A 24569-nucleotide genomic window follows, 5' to 3' on the forward strand; every position below is an offset into this window, starting at 1 on the left:
TGGGCGGACACTAAAACACGTTCCGAGCCTTATCCAGTAGTAGAATAAGCAAACCCTTCGGCTCCCATCAATAACTTTTTTTTTACGTAACGTCTCAGAGTCTACGGCGATGCTAATATCCATCTTTTGCCTGTGCGAAAAGATTTAAACAGAACAAAAAAGGCAGAAACCAGAAAACAATGTCAAAAAAAATAAGCACATTAAATGCCACACATGGAATATTTTTGTTAAAAGGCATGCTTTGTGATTGTAGTTCAAACAGAACGCACAAAAAAGGTGGGGGGGTTGAAAAATGGCACACCTTGCCGAGTGTGGGAACGTTTATCATAACAAATGAATACAGCATTATTATGCATGCAGTCTGACTACCCTGTGCTTGTTCCACATTGCAAACGCTTTCAGACAATGCCCCCCCTGAAGTGCATTGGGGTCCCCCCCCCCCCGTTGCAGCCACAGAGAGGAAGATTCCGTGATTTATTAGATTAAAGAGTCAGTGATAAAACGGTAGTCGGTGGCTGTAAACAGCCAAGAGCGCTGGAAATCTTTGGACGGTTTAGCTTCAGCAGACAGTAATTACCAAAGCTCCATGCGTTCCTAGTTGAGGCACGCAACTCACAGACAGGCACCCTCACTTCCTGCACTAAGCAGCAAGCGTCACCGAGCCGGCGCGGCCAGGAGGGAACCGTCCCTACAACGGCCAGGGAGGTAGGTGGTAATTGTGTGTGTTTTGCAAGAGGAGGAGGGGGGGGGGGGGTACTTGGCGGGGTCTCAATATTTTTGGCGGTCGACGCAAAAGGGCCCCGTCAACAAATGTGCTTAAGTGAGGCAGAGCTTTTGCTTTTGGCAATTAGATGTTATCAGAGAAGGAATTAGAGCTCCTCAGCTTCACAGTAAGGCCACCACCCTGCAGGAGGGCAACTATCCCATTCAACAACACCACTGTGATTTATTCTGATTTCCACTGTCAATTAAAAATACAATAACAAAAGCATCATCTATTAAAAATAGCTCTGGATAGCTGGATAGGGGCGGGGAATGAACCAAAAATAACCACGACATGACAGAATCTGGCTAATCTATGTGCCCTACTTAAAGAATAGATGTACATTTATGGTGGCTAGGCTGACGTGAGCAGGAACACCAAGCATCTTTACTTGTTCTATATTTTACAGTCACGCCAAGGCCACACGCCGTCCCCAAATAAACCTCACCCACAAATCCTTTCATCCTTCGATGCATGCAATAGAAAGAGATTATACTCTTGAATCGAGGGGTTTAGAGAAGAAAATTTAACACGACCAGAACATCGGTGCGTCTGTGCAGCGGTCCCTCTGGGTGCCAGCGAGCTACTGCTAGCACTGGCTGATGCAAGACATTGAACACCGGTCGGCCTTTAGCCTTCCTCGTTTGGTCAGATTTCATGTGCAACCTGACTTTGATGATTAATATATTTATTAGATAGAATGTTATAGTACAAGTACAGTCAAACAGTAGCATGCATTACAGTACAAATACAGTCAAACATCCTGTCTAAGAAGAGCATTTCAAAAAAGCCCTTGCGGTCTTGACATTCTTAAAGTAAAATGTTACTTACATACTTTTGATTGATTTCTTCTGTCTGCACCGTTTTAATATTAGCCACGTATGCTACCTCATATCGAAAACAAATGGACATGCTGCTGTGTCCGTGTGGGACGTAGTCACATGGACGGGTCCTGGCAGTTAGGGACGTAGAACCAATCAGCAGAACTGAACGCGTTTGGGTTCTGGCCTCGTGTGAGGTTAGTTCACATCAACATGTAAACTAAAATTAATCACAACAAAGGAAGAACAGATTCTTCTGCTTCCTTGCATAAAGTAAAGCCAAAAGGAATCTGAGATGATTATCTTATGCCTTATTTACATCAAACAGGTCATTTGTCAGTGATTGTGAGACATATTTATAGTGAAAATTCAACCAGGACCCATTCTGGTGTTGCAGGTATGCTTCTGCGCCGTCAGCGAAGTTTCACTGCTGACTCCACCCCCCTCGGCTCCCTGGCGCCTTTGCCTACGCATCTGCCAAAAACTCAAGTCCCAAACCCGTGCCGACCGTGCTCTATATTCCTTAAGATTGTGGTGCCGGGGGAGTGTGCCCCCCCCCCGACGTGCGATCCTTCATGTGGGCGATGCGTAGGCAGGAAAGAGTAGCAACAGGTGCCGCCCGATGAGGCATGGTCCTCGGCCCTTTGTGCCTGAGCAGAAGTGGGAGTGGGAGAGGCCACAGGGGTCATCCTGACCCGAGATCAGGGTGCACCATACCAACCGTCTGACTGGAGGGTTCAGACGTCAAAACAAGCCTTGTATCAAATTATACTCAGCAATTTTTCTTTTTATGACATTTTTAAGGAGGACAACACTAATGAATGAGCCGATATTAAGAAAGGAAATTGATGTTTCTAATAGTAAGACCGTTATTAACTGCTTAAACTTATTCATTATAGCAATGAATGCTGCTTTTTTTCCCCTAGACTGATTAAAAGGCTGAATTAGGAAACGAGAAATTCAATTAACTGATAGCAATATAAAGTCAAATGAAACGCTGTGCATTTTACATACATTTCAAAAACAAACATGGCTTTTTTTTATATTCTATATTCGTATTTACAATTAGGAGATGACTGTAAAATAAGTAATTTTAGATGTTAAATATAGTTTTTCTTCAGAAACACATTAATGCAGAAGGAAACGCAGGAGTAAAATACAACTACGCCTTGTTTCCCACCCTTCATCCGAGCTGCTGCTTTTAAAAAATGACTAACTTTTGTTGATGTATGAATCGGCGGAGAGACTATTTATCAGCAGGCCCACTGCGGTCGCCCGCTTGGGTCCCTCAAGTCACAAGCCGCGTCGCTCCCCTTTGACTGATTAATTAGCCAATCAGGGGACATTTTTCACTAGGTGGCAGAGTGGTTTATTTCAGCTAATGCTGGGCTTTCGAGCTGAGGCCCGTTGGAGCCTTGTCGGCTCTTTCGGCCTGCCTTCGTGGCCGGGAAGAGGGGCAATGGAGATAAATCAAGCCAGGCCAGCCCTCCATGTGGCTCCCCTAACTAAACCCCCTGAGGAGGGTACGGCGGTGGAGAAGGAGGGGTAAAGAAGAAGGGGACACAGGACGGCCAGGGGCACTGCTCGCCCGCCGATAAGCACAGGGAGCACTGGGCTGCCAAAGCGCCTTCATTTAGAAGTGGCCGGGGCTTTTTGATACCTCGGCAGAGAGGGAATGTCGTTTGTCATGCTGTGAGTAATTGTGCCGAGGGGCACAAGAGGAAGCAGGAGGTGGAAGGGGGATCGCAAGCGTGGGATGGGTGATGGATAACCGAGTCCCGTAGATGGACAGGTGCTCCACCGCAGCCCGATAACCCTCGCTTGTCAAGAGAGGAAATAATGACTTGAAGCAAACATTTTCAGTTGGCTACACGGTATATAGAAGTCGAGGGTGAGAGGACGGCCGTCCATTTAATGGTTCGGATTTATCAACCGCATGTTTGTACACGCTTTTGCCACTTTACTAAGTACTCCTGCGTACAATACAGTAATTCTCAGCTATGAGGCGACGTTTACTCCTTCACGTACTTTCTAATGTTCGTTAAAATCACAAGTGAAATCATTTGTGTTTTTTACTGAGGCGATTCTACCAGAGGTGTCGGAGTGGAGTGAATAATGTTGACAAAGATCAGATGCTAAAACAAACTGGATCAACTTGTATGTCCTCATTTAGAGGCCTTTACAGGAATGATAAAATTAGACTTTATAGCTGCGCGGGACAATTAAACTGCATTAGGTTGTACAAACAAACCCAATAAAGCAGAGAGAGAAAGATTGTGATTGTTTATCGAGACACACCCCAACGACTAGTGTGATTTTTTGGAGGTTAAAATTCCTGCTGTGTCATAAATCCCGACGAGGAAAGAAGCTGAAGTGATTTATGGCTCAAGTTGAACCTGAAATATCTTTTTGGTCATTAAAACGTGTGAAGTATTAAAAGCTGACACCAACACCGAGCCACTGTCTGTTTCACAACTACGAACTCTGGAGGTCAGATACATGAAGGACGTGGCTCGACACATTCGGGGCTGAAGCAGCATCACCTCAGAACATACAGGATGTACCCCTAAGTCTCAGAACCACACTCTCAGCTGCTGGTTTCACTGCTGACATGGACTCAACAAATGCAGAGAAATAAACTGCTTACCAACCGCAGTAGAGATAAAAGACTGAAGAGTTCAGATCATTCTCTCACAAGTGGCTTTTACTTTACCCATAATGCATCCCCCCCCCCCCACACACACACACACACATTCTTTATTGGCTTTGCATTTCTTCCAACTTTATATTATATCACTGTTAAAAAATAATAAAACTGACACTTTAACTTCATTATATTGAGCTGTTTTTAGAATATTGTAGAAAATCTTGCTCCGCAATTAAAGTATTTGCACAAAGTCCAAAAGATATTTACGAGGCGAATCCCTGCAGCGACGGGGGGGGGCACGTGTGTGTTTGTGTGTTTGAGGGAGTGTTGTGAGCAGCGATAAGAGGCGAACAGGAAGGAGGAAGGAAAACCCCAGCAGTGGAGGCCTGGTGGAAGGGAGGCAGGAGAGACAGCAGTGGGTAACGGGTTCGGGGCACAGAGGTTCAGAAGAGGGAAAGAGGCCAGTTCTGGAGTAGCCGGTCCTGATTTGGACGAGTCCCCTTGCTTTGCCTCATCAGGAAACAGATACCTAATCGTGTGAGTGCATGAGCAAACCGCTATAAATAAACTCCACAAAGACGAAGCTCCTAAGGTTGATACAGTCCCGGTGTAGCAACGTAGCTCGCGCAGTAGTCGTGTTTTAGATATATATAGTGGATTCTGGGCTGTAGCCGTGCAATAATCACAGATCAGGGTGTGATGGGGGGGTCACCAGCAGAGCAACAGGCACACTCACTGCAGAGCCTGGACAGTTCAGAGAACTTGATTGGTCCACAGCCCTCTTTACCCCTTCCCAGCAGCCTCAGATGCTGCTGGGCCTCAAACAAGGCCTCATGGGAAGCCATTGTGATTGTGTTGGGTGTCTTCGATACGTTCAATGCTGTCCCCCTCCTGGCTGAAAAATAACAACCCAAAACCAAACGATTAGGGAGAAAACGATGGTGTGTATTTCTTGCATTTCCATTGTTAATCAGCGAGGGAGCAGCGTCCATTGTGATGTTATGGCTCTGGACTTGCGGGGGGGAATAGAGACGCTTCCTCTTGAGCAATTTATGGATTTCAAAAATGCCAATTTCTTCAAGCTAAATGCTTGCGATAAACAGGCGGAGCCCGCCTTTCAGTGTCTCCCACCCCAAAAGCAACACATTTCATTGTCCTTCTGGTTGTGTGTGACGTCAGCAAAACTACATGAAAAATATATTTTTTATTTGTTTATTTCAGGCAATGACAAAATAAGCAAACAAAACAACCCGTGCCACATTGCACGAGCCACATTTAAACAAATACACAATATGCGAATTGCTATATAATTATATTAAATGAAGTTTAGCTGTCCCCTATAAAATAATGCTTCGTCGTGTCTGCTTCTTCAGGATCTCCTGTCATTGTAAGAACCCAAATAAAGTTGTTTCTGATTTTGCATCAACAGAAAAGATGCAGTGTTTTTTGTACATCATACAAGTTGTTCAGGTTTGCGCTTACATTTAAAAGTTTAAAACAAGATCAGTGATCTTATCCAAGGTGTCAGTGAATCTCATCTGACAACCTTTAAACATCCAGGGAACAAATCCATGATCAGGAAAGAATAAAACCGTTTAAAAATGACTAGCAGTGAGTGTTTAGCCTGTGTAGCGGTGTTTAATGCCTGTGTAATAACAAAATACTAAAATTAATTATTATAACTCCCGTTTATTCCAAGGAAGCTGCATTCCAATTAATATAAAATTGAAAAATGTGTAGAAAAAAAAATGGAAAAGATGAAACTTTTGATAAGCTAAACTTTCTCGGCCTGAAATCTTCCACGAGTCTGAGCCTGTAAGCTTCCGTGTTTCAAAAGCATAAGAGCCCAGCTCCAAATGTCAACGTGACATTTGAAGCGACCAACCATCAGCGCCAAGAGCAAGAAGAAAACTTTTTTTTGCCAGCGTCATAATTTCAAGGTTTCTGCGTAACTCGCCCACGACTGTGATCCGGCGTTAATAATGCCCGGCGGCTTCTAATGTCGGCGCTCCGGGACAGGGAAGAAGAGAAGAGAGAAACTGCAAAGAGCTGAGTCAGGAGAAGAGCGCAAATCCCTTAACTGGATTTAGGTGATCTTGCCGAACAAAAGCCGCACACTGCTCCACGGCTAATCTAGGGCCACGGGGCGATCGGGAGCTGGAAGCAGGACGATCACGCAATGCCACAGCAGCTGATGGAGGCATCGGGACCAGCGCCATCTTTAATTACCAGGGCAGAGGCAGATAAGCTAGAGCCACCAGAGGAGCAGCACCTCCTCCTCAGTGCACACCGACTGGGTTCAGAGTGATCCAAGGTGGCCACAGTTTACAAGACCATTTGGGCCACAGATTCTTCGTACGTACATGTAGTACTACAGTATATCAAGGCTATAGTAACAATCATAATACCTACCGTATTTTTACGACCATAAGGCGCACCTAAAATCCTTTCATTTTCTCAAAACATGACCGTGCACCTTTTATGTGGTGCACGGCGCTCAAAAATCAGTCCAAATGTTTTAGTAAAACTTTGGTAAGCGACAAAGCCGCACCGCTAGATGGATTGTCGGATCGTTACGGCCGCCGTAGTCAGGACCCTCGCGGAGTGATACGTACCGATGCTGTCCTTCAGCATAGTATTATGGCGTGCTGACAAAGCGGATTTCCAACTCAAGGCTGTCAGTCCCGCAGCAGAAAACGGGAATAGAGCAGCGGCAAGAAGAAGACCTGCAGCAAGTCATCTCCTGCTATCTGCGACGCCGATACTGTCTAAACCCAAGTGAAGCGAACTAACTCAGAGCTTGTCATCATCCCGGGTGAATTAGCCAAAGAACTCCAACCGTTCACCGTTAAACTGCGAGCTGCGTGGGACCGTTGGATGACAGAAGGCGAACACACATTCACCAAGACAGGGAGGCAACGCCGGGCGAGTTTCCTCATTGAGAATAAGGAATAAAGTTTGACTTATTTCTGACTCTCGTTTCGCTTAATGCGCCTTAAAACCCGGTGTGCCTTTTGTATGAAAAAAGATGTGTTCATTGATGTTGCACGAAGTTGCGCCTTATAACCAGGTTCGCCCTGTGGTCGTGAAAATATGGTAGCTTGAATTACAGCACGCTGTGCATCTGATCCAAAACTGTTAATGTGGGAAAAACCCAGACATTTTTATATTTATTGTATATTCTGTAAAATAACAAATAAATATTTTAAAAAAATCAAAAAACAAGCGAGATATTTTAAATAAAGGTTTGTAGATTCATTATGCAACTCTTACCTGGTCTTGATATTTGACACGTTTCGCTCTCTTCCCAAAGATACAGTTTAGATCTGTTTCAGTACGGGAGGACAGATCCTTTCCTAAAAGGGGTGAACAAATGTAATTAGATTAAATTAACATTACACAATTACTCCACTGCCATGTAACAATTTCAACTTCGGTTTGAATGGGACACGGACTTATGAGATGAATGGCGTCTGCCATTCTAACTCAGCAATAATGTACCAGGCGACCAAAGGCACGTCGCACACTAATAAAAAATAATACCTCTCAAAATGCAAACAACTGAGAAGCAACTGCATTTTCTGTATAGGCATGAATATGTAATACGCGCGCGCGTGTGTGCGCGTGGTGGTTTTGAGACGATTGCCTGGATAAAGAAAGGGGAGGTTAGCGCGGTTCACTACAGGGATAAAACAGCAAAGAAAAATAAACCCACGCCTCCGGATTCCCATTTTCAAGCCGGGCCTCAAAGACTCCTGGAGCACATACTCGACCGTCTCAGGCTCGGGTCCTGTTCCCGGGTCCTGTTCGTACAGCTGCATCCTCTTCCTTCAGCCGGGCACTGATAGCATTTGATTATTTATTGCTTTTAAACTATCTCCCCAACTCTCGGCTTTGAAAGTTGCTGTAAAAGCAGGTCTAAGAAGCAAAACCAAGAAAGTATGCTGAAACCTAACATAAATGTGTGTGTGGAGGGGGGGGGGGGGCGCTGAGGTGTTTGTCATCTAAAGAACTCGGGTCAAAAATAATAAAACAAAGCCCAATTTTGCTGTTTGAATGAGGAAATAACCGTCAAGGTTCTCAGGCTTTCAGGTGAAAGTGCAAATAACACTTATAATAATAAATGTTCTGATAAAACACGACCCTACTTTTCCTACAAGCGTTCAGCAGGTGACTGAATGTCATCGCGCAGGATGAAGCATGGCCGCTGCTAACATGCAGTGGAAACGGTTAGTGAATACATGCAGGTTACCAAGGACACAGCAGCCACGGCAACAACCGCCAGCGCCGAGACAAGTAAGTTAGAAACGGTTTGCTGCGAACCCTCAGCTTTTAAACTTGATCTCCGCTGAAACGTGAAAATAAGTTTCACTGAAACTCCAAAGTCTGCAAAAGGAGACCAACGTGGTTAAATTCGGAATCAACCGCTCAAGCTGCCATGACAGCTGATAGATGAGGGCAGCAATTAAAACTGGGTTACTGGTTCACGCCGTGGGGCCGCCTGACCAAAGCAATGCTGATTTTGATGCCTTTCTCCCCCCCCACAAACAAAGGCCATCAATCCTCCGTGAAGTCAGAGGGAGCCGGCCTGAACGGGACATCAATTAAAATAAAAAGCAGGAGAGAGTGAGGAGGGGGAGGCCCCGCATCGAGCCGGAGACGTCCTCTCAGGTGTTACTGGGGCCAAGAGGCTTGAGATGGGGGCGTCTTACAAAATAAAGATGCCGTTTTAAAGTCCGTCACTTCACGGAAATCAGGTCGTTCAAACAATGACCCGAGCACATCCACAACTACGAGAGCTGTACATGCTCTGTGTTTAAATACCACATGCAGCGAGCTTAGCAACGCTAAAAACTATTTCCAAGCCTCAGCTTGTCAACATTTTCACAAGGAGGAGGGAGGGGGGGGGGCGGGCAACGCAAACATGCACACAGGTGTGGCAAGTTACGGTTGCCAATGCCAACCGAGACACCATTCTGGGCAAATGAAGTCAATGTCAAAAGAAGAAATTTTCTTTTTTTTTTTTTCTCAAAGGCTTTTCGACAGAGAGAGAACATCAATATTTACAAGTAAACATTTAAGTTTAGCGTGACAGTCAAGAGAAGGGAATGGTCGCATTCATCTCAACCCTCTGGTTTGTTGTTCAGTTATGACTCCTTTATGGACAGGAAGAGACGGCGTCCTTTCTGTTGCATGGCAACGATTGCGACCCCTTTGAAGCAGAACAGTGTCTTGTTGCCAAAGGCGGTTGAATCAACAATTCAACCGTCCAGCTTCACGCTCGGCTCAAGACTGAAAGTGAAAACTTTTCAACTGGTCTCGGGAATCGGTCCCTGCTCGTTGACATCATGATGAAATACACAATAAAGAATGGATTTTATGTCTTTATACGACTCAACGGTAGCATCTACCTGCTTTTTTAGCTTCTCCTGGTGGTAATAATGGAAGGGATCTCCTCAGAAGGGTGAGGAGGAGCACGTCTCCGTGTTTAAATGGAATCTACGGTGCAGCGCATCAATCAGGAAATATTCTGCCTTCCGCCACGCCAAGATCACAAAAACACGATGAGAGGCCACTTGCTATCTGGTGGGGTCATCTAATGGGTCACACAGCCCCTGAGAGGTGGGGGGTTTTTTTTGGGGGGGGGGGGGGGGGGCAGTAAATGGACATGCCAGATGCACCAAACAGGAAACAGGAAGTTGCTACTGAATGACGTAAAAAATATAAAAGACTCTTCCAGGTGAGGCAAAAGTTGAGATTTGTTTTTGTAGATATCCTGACCTGATGATTTTTTTTTAGCCAATAACAAGGAGGATTACGGCTGAATGACTTTAACACGTGTTACGTGTTGATCGGTGATCGGCTTGCATCACTTTCTGACAGAAGGACTTTGGGAATAATAGCAAAGCCCAAAAATCTCATTAAGAAATCATGTCTGGAATCACTGAACTATAGTAAAACAGTAAAATACGGCCAAGCGGTAATTCATTTCAGTCCTACGTACTAAATTCCTCCTTGTGCCTATCAGTGTACTGGCCTTGACCAGCAAATCTCAACTTCCTGATGTGTAAAGGAGTAATGAAAGTAGAAGGAAGAGTTATTAATAACCTCCCCTAGCAGTGACCGGGCCGACTGACCCAGCACAGCCTGACAGATCAGCCGTGATCAGTATTTGTGGTCCGAGCCAAGAGCACAAGGCTCAACCAGCGTGGAGAAACCTGCGTTTTGTGCGCGTGTGGGGTGAATAAATGTGGAGAACTTAAACTAGATACGTGTGCTCAAGGACACAAGATGCCTCCACGGCCGGAACAACATCCGCGTTCACCGCCATCACAGGTCACTACGAGTAAACAGTCAGGACGTGAGATTACCCTCAGTACAAATGTGCTTCAAAATGGAAAAATATCCTAGTTTCATCGACTTCTGTCTAGTAGACATTACGATGTGGACAGAGAAGGGTCGCCCCCTACGTGCCCCCTTTAGCTGGGGCATTAACAATGGAGGGACATATGAGGGTTTTGCCTGACTCAGTACTGACGTCCTGAAACTATCTTAAGGTCAATATGATTCCAGAAGGAACTTTTATCCGTGATGAATAGGGCCTGAGCCTGTTATGACACTACAGACGGTCACCATGACGACTGTTGAGAACGACGGAATGCGCCGAGCCCCCAGTCAACAGCTTCCTGGACATCCCTCTGCTGCTAGCGGTGATGAAGGAGCCTACCTTTAGTGAACTTTGTGTAATGGACACGCTTTCTTGACATCTTGGACTTCTCCTCCAAGCTGAATCCTTTCTGTTCTTCTGCTGGCGGCTCTAGAGATAATAAATCAAACAATTGGGGGGGGGGGGGATTGATGTACCAGATTTCGTTAAATTCAATCTCAACATCTTTACCCAGCTCAGCTGCAACAGTATTCTGTGAGCTTTGTTTGCTGGACTAGTGATAAACTGCGGCCGAAGGTTTTCTCTTCCATGTTGCAGTGCAGCGCCCTCTCCTGTCCAGAGGTGGAACCGGCAACCAGAGAAAGTTGCTCCGTAATTTATTTGCACTTAAATCTAATCCAAACCCGGAGTTAACAGAAAGCATATTTAACTCATGTCCTGCTAGTGATTAATACAGATATTACAAATGCAATGCATTATAATTAAGAGACTATTTCTAACTGTCCACCATGCAAAAAGTCCACCAATAAGACTAAATAGAAGCGGATGCGTTGAAACTAAATGAGAAATTTAAGGGCCTCTTTCAAAATTATGCTGAAATCAGTCACGGAATGTTTTCTAATGTCACGATGATAATTGGTGTTTTGAACAGAACGCCCCCCCATGAAGCTGGCTGCCATCTCACTCACACACACACACACACACACCCTCGCTCATGCTTCAACATACCAGCGCTGGCATTCTGCCCATGGTGGCTGTTCAGCTGAGCGAGAAGCTCACTGAAATCTTCTTGGTGGGCGATCCAGTTGTCCTGTGAACACAGAATAGCCAATAAGCAAACCTCCGTTAGGCCGTGAGGAATCTTTATAACGTTACCAAGATGATTTCTAAATGATGAAGATAGATTAATCTGGCTTTGCACAATAAGTTGCTAGTTTTATTCGCCACATCTGTATAAAACCAATGAACAGCGCAGCAAGACATCTTAGGCCACAATGGCTCAATTGCTTCTCTTAAAAATAGTTTGATTTGCCTGAATAGAGTGTATTATCAACATAATGCATTGCCTTAGGCTCACAGGTTTGTCATTTTGTCAGGCTCATGTCTATGGAGAGTAAACAAAAGTAATACAGTATAATTCAACAGCATGTCAGGGTATTTGAACGCAGCTCTCGCGCACATCTCACAACTGGGATTTATTTGTGAACCTGCCAGCCATGCATCATCATGAGCTCATCATTAGTGATAAAAGAGAAATATTACATAGCAAATAGTAATCTAGTATTACTATGGAGCCAATCGGGCATTACGAGGCCAGTCTCAGTACTTGTAGAACGAAGGCAGCATTCAAATCCGGACAGGATTAAATGTCAAATATAAAGACGGGTTAAAAAACGACTCCATATTCAGTGGTGGCAAAAAATGATTAGAACACCCAACAAATCGGAAAATATTGAGCTTTGACTTGCCTCCAAAGCATGATTTCATTTCATAATGCTCATGAAGCACGCAAGCAAATATCAGACGAGGTGAGTTGTACTGTTTTGATCCTCTTTTAACGCGAATATTTGGTACGTCCACTTTTTGCAGCAACGTCTCCCTGGTGTTAATTTATTTCCCGAGAACTTAGCTCCCCACACCACAATACCATCCCTAGTTTAACTGCTATAACTGTTTAACTCTCATTTTTATATCTCTGCCCCTCCCTCCACTGAACGTACACCGTTGTTGCAAAACTGTTCAAACTTGGACTTATTTACCAATTCAATAAAAACAACTGACAAGTACATTAAAAAAAAAAAGCTTCTAATAATTTTGGCCACCATTGTTCAAATAGTTTAAATGAACGGAATTAAGCAAAGCTTTAACACATTAAAGCGTAAACATACAGATCTTTGTGAGCAATAAAATCATTATGATTTTCGGCTAAATGTTCCATGTCCTCTTTGGGTTCTCACTTAAAAACAGGCCATCTTCAGGGAAACAGAAAGGTGAATGAAAATACTGAACAGGTGACATGTGACAAAGACTGAAGTGTAAAGGCACTTCAGTCAAGTGTTGGATGTGCTCACCTCGTAGCTAGCGGTAGCTCCAAGACCATAGCCGTCATTCTTCACTTTTACTTTAATGTGGTCGGTCGCGCCTTGCTCACTTCTGCCCAGGCCCTAAAAATGACAAGACATTTATTTAACGTTGTTGTTCAACAATTTGAAATCAAAAGTGCTGTTGCTAAAAATGTTTCTGATTTTCAAATCACTCAAAGTAGACGAAAATAATTCTGATGGCAGGTATTATATTGACCAGCTTCATAAGGTCTCTCCCTGGAATGTGTCTCCTGTTAGCAAGCGAGCCTTGTGCGAATACTTCTTAATGCATTGGAGTAACATCACTAGTTGCCAAGGTAGTGTTGGTAAGGTGTTATTCAACAGCTAAACTAAGTAAAGAGAAACCACAGCCCATCTGAATTAATTATCATAAAAAGGTGGCTCATCAGGTGATCTGGCCTCCCCGATCACTAAACCTAGTGGGACAAGTCGGATCCCAGAATGAAAGCAGCAGCAAGCACCTGTAGAATCTCATTCAATATTATTGAAAGACTATTCCAGGTGAAGCTAGCAATTGAGACGTGAAAGAAAAAAATTATATGTTGACACCCGCTTAGGACATCACTCCCCATTTCATGTTCCATAGTTCTGGTGCCTTATACAGTAGTACGGAAAAGTAACGGTTGAGAAAAAGGTGAATGAATCGTAAGTGGACTCTTACCTTGCCCTTAGACCAGCCCATTCGCTCCAGCATCTTCTGACCAAATTTAGAGTCATCGTTACTCCAGGCGCTGTTCCTCGGGTCAACGGACCACTTCTGTTTTCTTCGGGCTGAACGGAGGGCAGCAACATGGAAAGCTTCATCATTACATAACCGGCCCCATTATACATGAGCTTTACAAACAACTCAAATCACTACAGAGCAACTTCTTTTTAATCTTATGCACCGTAATCGTTGCTTTAAACATAAATGACGCGTGTACGCAAATATTCTGAAGAAAATGTCAACCGTTGGGAAATAAGAGCAGGGAGAATATTTTTTTATTCCAACAATATGTTGAGAAAACAACTGCGTGGCTCAGTGGGTTGAGCCTTTGGTTTGGGAAGCGGAGAAGTTCACCGGTTCGAGTCCAAGCCCAGACGAAATGTGGAGTGTGTGCTGGTGCATGGAGAGGGGCCAGTCTGCCTCCAGAGCACCTCGGCAGTGCCCTTGAGCAAGGCACCGTGCCCCTCAACTGCTCCAGGAGGTGCGCCGATCATGGCGGCTCCTTCACCCTATTCCCTCCCCGCATGCTACGGCGGATGCATGGTTGTTGTGGTTGTTCGAGGGGCCCGTTGCACTAGTGTGTAAATCCAATTTCGTTGCCGTGTAAAAAGTGTAATATAATGACATTTAAAGGCTTTCTTTCTTTCTAAAACAATCAAGACACGTGATGCTAATGCTAGTTATGTTCAATAAGTAGAAAGTACTCAGTCCTGGCGGGATTATGTCCCTTCACAAATAGCAGCAATACCTTTTGTGAACATAAATCATATAAACACCTCCAGTAAAATAAACGTAAACGGCAAATATTAATCAAAAATCTACAATCAATTTACTTACGCTCCGCAAGCATGGACATCCTGAGGTCCTCCTCAAACAGCGTCAAGCTTGACAAGTTGGAGTCCAATAATATGCCTGACGAAAATGTGGTCACTTTAGGTTTTTCCTATTTAACATAATCCATGCACAATATTATTCGGGGGGGGGGGGGGGTATCCCTGTACTCCCCCAATAGATTAAATGATGTCGATTATTCTATTGCTATGATATTTATCTTTATCGTTTTTTAAGAATACCTGAATGTGATTCTTTGTGCCAACAGAGGGCGCCAGAGGCACAAAGCCGCAGCATGAAAACATCCAACGTGTGCTGCTTTCAATGCGCACAATCTACACTCCGCTGATACCGTTCAAACTATGATGGCAGATATTGTATCTTTAAATAAACACTTAAAGAGTGTCAGTGATGTTTTCTAGGATGTCACTTGTTGGTTGCTCATTCTATGATAGTTAGTTATTAGTATCTTATTACTATATTATTATTTACAAGCAGTGGCATAAGTTTAAAATCATTCCAATAGTACACGCCATGATTCAGAGTGAAGATTAATCATTGACCCTTATCAGCAGACTTAGATTTGATATGAATCCAATATTCATATGCCAGAAATTAATATTTGATATTTGATATTTGTTTATGATTATACTATACGAATATATGTTCTTTGAAATCCCGTCCAAGATAATCACAATAAATTGTTGCGCTTCACCTTCAGGAGTTGTTTGTTTTTAGGGAAGGAGAGTCTCAAGACACAAAGCGAACATTTGTATTTTTCTATGACTGACTAATTTAAATGTGTGGCTGCGAATCAGGTCTTCGATGGTAAGAACATCATCTCAGAATGTCAGTGCTTCGAGCCCCGGGTTCTATGTGCTGATGTATTCTTGAGCAAGATACTGAACTCACAGCTCATCAGGGATGAGTCTCATCCAGAGAACAGAATTTCACAATGCTGAACTATGTATAATTTTAGGTGACAATAAAAAAAGCTTCTTCTTAAAGTGATTATTTTTGATGAAATGAATGTTAAAGATGAATGAGTGACAGGAATCTGAACACAGGGCTCCTCCTGAGATGAATGATGGTGTCGTTGTTTTGTTAAAGTTCATTATTATTCTCCATCTTAATTTAGCGGTTCTACTGGGCATGTCTACTTTTATTTTTCAGTTTTCAATCTAAGTCATATTAATACATTTAGAAATATAATTAGATTTGTTACATTTTAACCCTTTAAAGCCCACACCATGAAGTAATCGTCAGAACACTTAATGGAACCTTCTGACAAATGTGTCCTAAAAAAACAACACCAACATAAATTTTGATATACAGTCCGTAAGTATATATTTTCATGGAAAATGCAGATGCATGTGTTGGCTTGTATCTATCAGCTTATCATATCAAATATGATACGTTTGGCAATAAAGGGTTAAGCCCATAAACATGTCAAATTCTTGTCAAAGCATTGAAGTATAAGTTTTATCAGTCTTGTGGTAATTCCATAGCTCTACTCAGCAGATTAAAGTGAACAAGATCATCTTGATTCAAAGTCAGATACCATTGTTTCTGTAACTCGCAGGACCGGTTTGTGTGAAGGTTGGATCGGTACTCAAATTGCCACCCAAAGTACATGACTAAGGTGGGGTTGTGTAACTGGCTGAGACAATCTGTGAATATTTACCTCACATGACCAAACTGAAAGAAGAAGAAAGAAGCTAAAGAGTTTCTCATCTGCTGTGTCGTGGTCACCCCCTCTGTTCTGGTGGCTTTAAAGCTTGAATTGGCCTTTTTTAAATGCTTTAGTGCATAGATCAAACATTGAGATATTAACCAGGCCAAATAACTCAGTGCAGGAATCACTTGTAGAGCTCACCACCGGAAGTTACCGTGATCGGAGGCCGGGATTGATTTTCTGACCATGGTGGTATCAGCTGTTTCACATCACTGCAACTACCGGAATACAGAAAACATATGATTTGCAAAGAGGAGACAGATTTCTGCAAAAATGCACAAAGTTAGTAATACACATTAAAGTCCAAACATATCAATGCAAAGCATCAAAAGAGTGGCAGCTCTCAAAGAGTGAAGTAAAACTGTACTTTAAAGCATTCATTTTAATTTCTCTTTGAGGTTAGAGGATGTTGGTGGTGGGATCTTGGGTTGTATTACAATGGTAACAGGTCTCCCATGTGGGAAAAAAAACAGCTGTGGAACAGAATGTCATGGCCTTTTTGGCCTACCGCCCAACACGAGACGAGTGTATGGCTCGTCCTTCACTCCCCGCCCCGATGCAATGCAAGCTGAGTTACTGCAGACTCCATAACCAGTGCATGATCACAAAGGAGGCCCAAGATGACAGAGCAAGCTCCCTGATTGGCCGTTGATAGGTGGCTCTGCAAGTATGTGTGCACACACCTTGGGAGATGTGTTACATAAGAGGCACGGTTTCCATGAGGGGGAAAAGGATTATGTGAACACCTTGGCGCTTTGTTTCTGTTCCCAAAGCATGTTTGTCATGAACGCTGCCTTATATGGACATTCAAATCTGAATGTGTTCAGTCACATTAGTGCACACACAGAAACACTGCCATGGGAACATTTTGATCCTGACACGTTTCCTCACACACACACACACACACACACACATATATATATATAATTTCTGGGAGATGCGCAAACATTTTGTAACTTGAACTCAGAGCTTCAATCTTCAGTCTTTAACAACACAATGTCAACAAAAAGAAACTCTCAACCGTTGCAAAATGTCATTACCCTCGCCGAAGGGGAGGCGAGGGTAATGACATTGGGTCCGTTTGTCTGTCTGCCTTTCTGTTTGTCTTGATCGAGTTTAGGTCAGAATAGTGAAACGCGTATGGCGGAGGAAACAGCAGAACTCTGCAGAGCGCCTGAGAGGCGGGGACAAAGCGCCAGCGCAGCAAGGCAGGCACGTCGGTGAGCAAAAGAAGCGCAGCGGAGGACGGGAGTGCACAAAAGGCCAAAGATTTGATCAAGCCCACAATCTGTCAATAGTGTTACATTATTTTGAGACATTGCATTACATCACATTACGTTACATTGTTATGAGAAAATTAAGATTTGTTCCTTCCGACCGGAGAGGAGGTTTTCTACACATGTACAGCAAACTTCTAAAAAGTCACAATGCTTGTGTTACTTTGGGAACTAAAAGTTCTTCAGCTATAATTTTTTACAGACGAGTCATATCTTCCCATTTTGGCACGAAGACAACTCCTTTCAACCTGTTCAGAAATGCAATCTGTCTGATTTCAAAGCAAAAGATTCCAGCAGTCACATCGATATCCGCGTCATTTGAAATTCATGTGATAATTGTAAGAACTTACCAGGGCTGCGAGGATTCACTCAAACGCAATTCAGTCTCACCAAATGCATCTTTTGATTTTGAGCAAGGTTTTTAATGCATGAAAAGAAAAACAAAAGCAAGCATGAAAAAGCTTTTATTGTCAAAGCTTGATTGAAAGAAAACTTTCACACGGAAAAACCCATCCCGGTATTTCTTTTACAAAAAGTTCAAGTACAGACACATGGCTGGTGCAAATGTGGCATAAGGTAACACATTTCCCTTGTGTCAAAAATAATAATCTCCAAGATATGAAAAAGAAAACAAAAGTAGAGAGGAACAGAAGAGTGTTAAATAGCTTGATAAAAAGTTACACACATATCTAACTCAAGATAGAAAGAATAAATAACGTTATGCAGAACAAACAGAACGACTCTTAAGATTTACAGATCTGCTCCTGCTCGAGATAAAGATGCACTGCATCAGAAACAGCCCCACGTGTTATTCAGTTGCTTTACTTGACAGTCATTTTCAATTTGTATACAAGGACAACTCGGGTATTCGTGCACCCACTTGAATTCAGCCCCACCCAAACAGCTGGCTTTTGACAATCCATCGAAATTTAGCAAAACAAATATCCTGACATTCCAAAGGAAAGCAGGCAGAAACGTTTAAAAGATACACAATGCAAAAAATTTAAACTGATTTGTTTTTTCCTCACAAGAGCTCGTAAAACCTTTTTTTTTTGCAAGTTTCGTCAACATGCAAGTCCAGCTCTTTTTTTTTTTTTTATCCAAAGTTTTTAAAGTCAGGGTATTTTCACTGAATTGACCAACAACCAATCCATTGCTTGTTTGCTCTTCTCTAAATCTCCGTGGAGACACCAAGCAGGGGCAGATGGGCGGGAGCAGAGAAGGTGCCGTTTAACATGCGCCGAATATTTCATTCAGGAAACGCGGTTTCCTTGTGCCGTTCCAGGGACACCCCTTCTGAGGTTAACAGAGAGATGTGAGACAACTATGTAAAAGCTGGCGCTTCTCTATTCTCTTTGGTCAGTTTTCCCATTATGTACAAAGAACAGATAGAAGCGAAACGCTCTCAGTTGGCCTGAGACATGCAAGAATCTGCACTGAGGTAGTTGAGCATCGTCTGGATGAGCTCTGGGAGATCGTAGTCATGCTTCCAACCCCAGTCCTTCCTCGCGTTGGAGTCATCGAAGTTCATCGGCCAACTGTCAGCTGGATGGAAAGGATTCAATATAAAACGGCAGCTTTTGGGGTTTTTTTTTGCAAAGCTTAATGATGTTTGAAAGGAAAAACAAGGAGCCATCTTGCACAGGAGAACTTACCAATGGCCTGTCGTACGTGGTCAACGTCATACGTGACCTCCACTTCGGGCATCTGCTTCTGGAGCTCCTGGGCCAGCTCCTTGGGGGTGAAACTCATGGCGTTGATGTTGTAGGTCCTCATGCTCAGGGCGTCGGCCGGAGCTTCCATCACCTCCAGGGTCGCGCGCAGGCAGTCGTCGATGTACATCATGGGGAGCCGTGTGTCGGGCCCCAAGTTGCACTCAAACTTTCCGCTTTTAATCGCGTCATGGAAAATCTGCACTGCGTAGTCTGGGGCGGAAACAAATACAAACTGTAGGAACGCATCGACTCTGGAGGAAAAACAGCCCCAGTGATGAAATACTTAAAGAAAAAAAAAAGGATTAAAAGGATAAAACAGATCTTTGTATATGCACAGAAGATGTGATGGTTGTTCAAACACATGAAAACTATGACGGGACGATCCAGGTATCAGCAGGAATCAAATTAAAACTGACAACCTCAGCAAGATCTTAGCGCGTCTCTCACCCGTCGTGCCGCCTCCAGGTGTCGAGTCAGCAGAAATGATTCCTGGGTAGCGGAGACAGCGGAAGTCCAGGCCATAGCGGTGGTGATAATACTGTCAATGCGCAGAGGAATCAATGATTGCTTATTAAGCGAGATTTAGGTTTGGGGGAGAGAATGATAACGGGGAGTTGCAAAATCTATCTGCGAGGGTACTGCCCGGGTAAATAAATTGGCTCCAAACCTCTCCCATCAGCTCAGCGTGGACTTTGGAGACCCCGTAGATGGTGCGAGGTCTCTGGACACACAGGTCGGGCGTTGGGTTCCGGGGAGACGTGGGGCCGAAGGCCCCGATGGTGCTGGGGACGAACAGACGCAGGCCGTGCTCCGCTGCAATGTCTAAGATGTTATGAAGCCCTAGAAACCGGACGTAGCACAAGAACTCCAATTATATATAAAGAGCACAAAAAATGATGGTGATGATGATGAAGATTTCAATAATTAGCTTACCAGTGATGTTAACAGAGCGTGCCAATGCTACATTAGCTTCTCCAACGGCGCTCAGGAGCGCGCTGTAGTGAACCAGCCAGGTGATGCGGTTGTTCACCACGATCTCCCGCAGGTTCTTGTAATCCAGGATGTCAGAGTAGATGAAAGGGCCTGGAGGTGACGGGTGAGGCAAATGTTTCTCGTTTGCTCAATCATCATCACGCGCAAAGCCGTGCAAAGCCTCGAACGAAACGGTTCGTAACTTCTCGCAAACTTAAAAGTTTGCTCCCGCGCACGCAACTTCATTCGTCACGCCTCTGGAAAGTCCCCATTTGTCACATGATGATTTGAAGGAATTTAATGAATTTATCAGGAAGCCGACCTGCAGCCGAGCAGGAATGAAATGATTCACTGTTATTTCTCAATAAAGCTGTGAAATAACCCTTTATTGCTAAACCCATGTATTTCTAATCTGAAATTAGTCCGTCACTGAAACACAACCTTGTCCTCTCCAACGTGATGAAAACCAAGATATAACATATTAATAAACACACATCTTGTTCTTCATGTTCAAATGAACTTCAAACAAATCCAAATTCTCATTTGGTGTCCGACGATTTCTCAGACAGCTGCGCTCAGTATACAAGTTTATTTACCGCTGTGGAAGACGCTGCTTGGGGGCTTCCTGATGTCGGAGAGGATGACGCTGTTCTTACCAAACCGCTTCCTGTGTAGACAGGAAATCGATGTTAAGCATTTCACACCGTTCTCACAGCGTTACCACTCAGCTGCGAGAACCTTAGGCGAGTTAGAAAAGTTACCTCAAGAGTTTAGCAAGCCCCACCCCGAGCTGACCAAGACCACCTGCATAACAGCAAGAGACAGACATATGATGCTGCTCACGTGAAATCAACAGCAGTAAATGCATATATCAGTTACCATAGTGACTGAAATAATGAAGGAGCGTGGGAAATAAGAACAGAATTGCTTTAACCATAATCCTACTGGTTTCTAAAACTAAAAAACACGAGCTGCGTACCCGTAATGAGGACCTTGGGGTGGTCCGTCTCCGAGAAGGACACGGAGTGGAAGCTGGCATCGGATGTCACCTGGCGAGGGGAGAAGCTGATGCTGCGTACAGCCGCCGCCGCCGCCATCAGCGGCTGGCAGCCAAACCCCGGGGTGCTGAGCAGGGCCTGCTTGGCCACCTTGCTGAGGACTCTAACAGGCATGATGGTCTCTTGGGATGAAAAAGAACATTCACACCGTTGAGTATCAATTTGACCCATCAGGATCTGTATCTTTCTATTTATATATATATATATAAAAGTTAAAAAAAAAATCCTTTTTTTAAATAAATGTGACTATTTAAAGATAATTTCGAATTGAATCATATTTTTTTTAGATTAGACTGTCATCCGGAATCCTCTTTTGTGCATTTTTGTTCCTTTCCAGAACTCAATGGGCAAAAATACACAGAAAACCATTAGAGACTAATATAAAATTAGGTCAGAATAGTTAAACGCGTATGGCGGAAGAAACAGCGGAAGTCTGCAGAGCGCCTGAGAGGCGGGGACAAAGCGCCAGCGCAGCAAGGCAGACACGTCGGTGAGCAAAAGAAGCGCAGCGGAGGACGGGAGCGCATAAAAGGCCAAACATTTGATCAAGCCCGCGATCGGTCTTCCAGAACGCTTCGACTGGACTCTACTGTTTTAAATAGAACTTCTGTATTACAACTGGTACAATCAGTCAGAACGCTCAGAACGCGTTTCAGGCGTCAAACCAGCCGAAAGCGGCAAGTTTTAATCGATTCTTCACCATTAACTTAATCGAAAAGCATCATAGAGCAGATCAACCTACCAGGGATGCGAGCGTCCAAATAAAAAAGGACCGAACTGAAGAACTTTAGAGTATTTATATTGCCCTGCCTTCTGCGAAAGCCAATCAGAGAGCGAGGGCGTCCAGCAGCAGACGGGAAAACATTGCCAAAACGCGGGTTGAGACAAATCCGGGAAGAGATTTCTACATATTCGTGAAACGCTTCATAAATCATTGGTATTTTTATTTTATTTCTGTCTTCAACAGCTATTAAAATGACTTTGCAGTAAAGAAAAGCCACACGTGTCTGCTGTTTTTATGTATTTTATTTCTGGGCACATCATCCTGTGAGCCACTGGCGTGACGCGTCTTTATATATATTCTGTGAGATACTTTAACTTTGTGTTTTAACGGCAGGTTGGCTGTACTTTCCCCACTTGAGTGATATATAATTAAATGATGCACAGTGTACTATTTAAAGCCCATTTCTTAATGGGCATCAGCCAATAAATTCAGGCCAGCATCGTGACGCAGGCGCTGAATCCGATACGTCACAGCAGCGCTGTGCGCCGAAAAGAAGTAAGCGGCCGTTTCTCGTTGTTTACTTTGGTCGAAAAAGGTCGCAGTTTAAACCGAAACTAAGATATCACTTGATTTATAAGAAGAAGAAGAAAAAAAAAACCTCCCTAAATTGTTAAATCCACAATCTATTGCGAGCACGTGGTCGCTGTGACTGCAATAATAAAACTACTAAACTATAATCTACTGTTAAACTAGAATTAACTGTCCGTGTGCTGAGTGGAAGGCCGGCGATGGACTCACCGGGTGTTCTGCGGCTCGATCGTTCTGCGTAATGATATGCGGTTTCCTCCTGGGGGGGGGGGCTGATCCTTTCGGTTTTACGCTTCTAACGTTCCGCCTTGTCTTATCTCCGTTCAGTGTTGCATCAGCTTTGCCCTTTCAGGCTTTATATCAGCTGCCGTCTGGTTCGAGGGGAAGCCGGCTTTCCCTCGGATTGGCGGAGCCTGGGAGGTGCGGTCCTCCCTCCCTCACCACGCCCACAACGCGTCACGGAAAACCCACCCCTGCTCCGTGTCCAGTATGTCCATTTAATTCCAGTAAAATCTCTGATCCAATACGTTCACGCAACATCTGAACCGAGTTAGTGCTTTAAAAAACTGCTTTAATTATAATTTTTTTATTAATCCATTCATCTATCCGTCGATTTCATGCAACTATGGAGACAAATCAAACAATAAACCCCCCTCCACTAAAATTTTGTTGTCTGTATAAAGTGTTAAAATGTTCTCGAGTTCAGGGAAATAAAAACAGCCGACAGATGGAATCTATTCCTTTTACGCTTCATCTACTCAGCGGCTGAGATAATAATCCTCCTGCTCACTCGGTTTAAATGCAAATACTGAGACGTGACAACAACGAGTACGACACATCGGCCCTGTAAAGGAGGCTCATTGAAATACTTTGAAATTCAACCTTAGAGTGTTATTGGAGGTCATAACAAACACGCTAGAAAATCAAATTACCAAAAATTGCCCGGCAAATAGCAAAACAAACAAGACCTAACTGATTGTTTAGACAAATGTTTAATTGTGATGGCCTCAGATTGTGGCTGAACGCTTGGTGGTATTGTTGTTGCACCGCCTCTTCAATGCGATCGTGACCTTGTGCTTATCAAAAGGTAGGATGCCTTTGTTTGACTTTGAGGTCTGTTTACATGCAGAGTTGGGCTAGAGCCGATGTGTCACAGGGTGGGAATATGATTGGAGCTGAAATATGAGTGGTGTAAAGGCACCCCCCCCCCCCCCCCCCCCCCCCCAGCCTGTCATCACAGGTCCAGGAATGATTGCTCAACATTAATCTGTAAACTGACATGCTTTTTTTTTTTTTTACAAACAAAACCACAAAATTGTTTGGATTTCTGCAGATGAACTTAAAATGAATTTGCTGCTGTGATGTAAATTGTACTAATCTATCTTTTTTTAAAACTTATCAATTCTCTCCTATAGTTATGTTCATTGTGCCTCATAACACCCAATAACCCATCAATACTCATTCTTATTCTTCATTGCTGTGCTTCACAGATCTATAATTGCCCCTCAGAGATAGACTATACTGAATTTGATAACCCACGTCTTCTACGTGAGACAAAATGATACCCAAGAACTGCGCAACAACGCAGGGTTGCGTTTCCTGTCGCCGTTAGTTCGATGGCGAGCCAAGAACAGAACACGCAGGTCTCCCTGAAGCAATAAACAGTCACTCCTGCAATCAGCTTTTCACTGGATTAACCGACCAACACAGAGAGGCTGGCTTTGTTTCTGCACAGAAACCTTTTCATTGATAAGTGATTGCAGTGGCACAGACAAGGGCACCGTATCAATTAGAGAAGGCTGACGGCTGCCGTCACATGCCTCCGTGAAGCAGGAGCGTGGAGGCTATTTATTCCTCCCTCTCCTCGACACGATATTTTCCTCACAAGGATAACGCTTATTTGAGGACAGGCTAAGGTAAATATTACCCTTCTCTGCACTCAAATGTACCCCTTGACCTT

The 24569-nt window shown here is 43.8% G+C and overlaps 2 protein-coding genes across 2 annotated transcripts in view; both read right to left on the minus strand.

The window, feature by feature from the left end:
• pinx1 (PIN2 (TERF1) interacting telomerase inhibitor 1) overlaps positions 1–14591 on the minus strand; it is a 17748-nt gene extending 3157 nt beyond the window's left edge. The window contains exons 1-6 of the mRNA XM_068754050.1: positions 14547–14591; positions 13665–13774; positions 12971–13063; positions 11628–11709; positions 10959–11048; positions 7505–7587 (exon numbers count right to left, since the gene is read on the minus strand). Coding sequence (XP_068610151.1) covers positions 7505–7587; positions 10959–11048; positions 11628–11709; positions 12971–13063; positions 13665–13774; positions 14547–14565 — 477 coding nt within the window. The 5' untranslated portion in view covers positions 14566–14591. The remainder of the gene's footprint in view (positions 1–7504; positions 7588–10958; positions 11049–11627; positions 11710–12970; positions 13064–13664; positions 13775–14546) is intronic.
• A 3409-nt stretch (positions 14592–18000) lies between these two features.
• Positions 18001–22928, minus strand: tdh (L-threonine dehydrogenase). Its single transcript, XM_068753567.1, has 9 exons — positions 22820–22928; positions 21219–21419; positions 21001–21043; positions 20836–20906; positions 20201–20350; positions 19935–20107; positions 19715–19805; positions 19208–19477; positions 18001–19097 (listed from the first exon to the last, which is right to left on the minus strand). Exons 2-9 carry the CDS (start codon positions 21409–21411, stop codon positions 18958–18960), a joined length of 1131 nt encoding a protein of 376 aa, XP_068609668.1. The 5' UTR covers positions 21412–21419; positions 22820–22928; the 3' UTR covers positions 18001–18957.
• Between the last annotated feature and the right edge of the window lie 1641 nt (positions 22929–24569).

This window comes from Brachionichthys hirsutus, chromosome 20 (assembly GCF_040956055.1).
Source record: "Brachionichthys hirsutus isolate HB-005 chromosome 20, CSIRO-AGI_Bhir_v1, whole genome shotgun sequence".
Taxonomy (NCBI): Eukaryota; Metazoa; Chordata; class Actinopteri; order Lophiiformes; family Brachionichthyidae; genus Brachionichthys; species Brachionichthys hirsutus.

What these genes read in the sequence shown, in the direction of transcription:
- tdh (XM_068753567.1), bottom strand. Translation starts at nt 21,411, where the DNA reads ATGCCTGTTAGAGTCCTCAGCAAGGTGGCCAAGCAGGCCCTGCTCAGC. An exon ending in ACGCTCTGTTAACATCACTG is followed by an intron (nt 20,108 to 20,200) that starts GTAAGCTAATTA and finishes TCCGGTTTCTAG; the next exon opens with GGCTTCATAACATCTTAGAC. An exon ending in ACGCTGAGCTGATGGGAGAG is followed by an intron (nt 19,806 to 19,934) that starts GTTTGGAGCCAA and finishes GCGCATTGACAG; the next exon opens with TATTATCACCACCGCTATGG.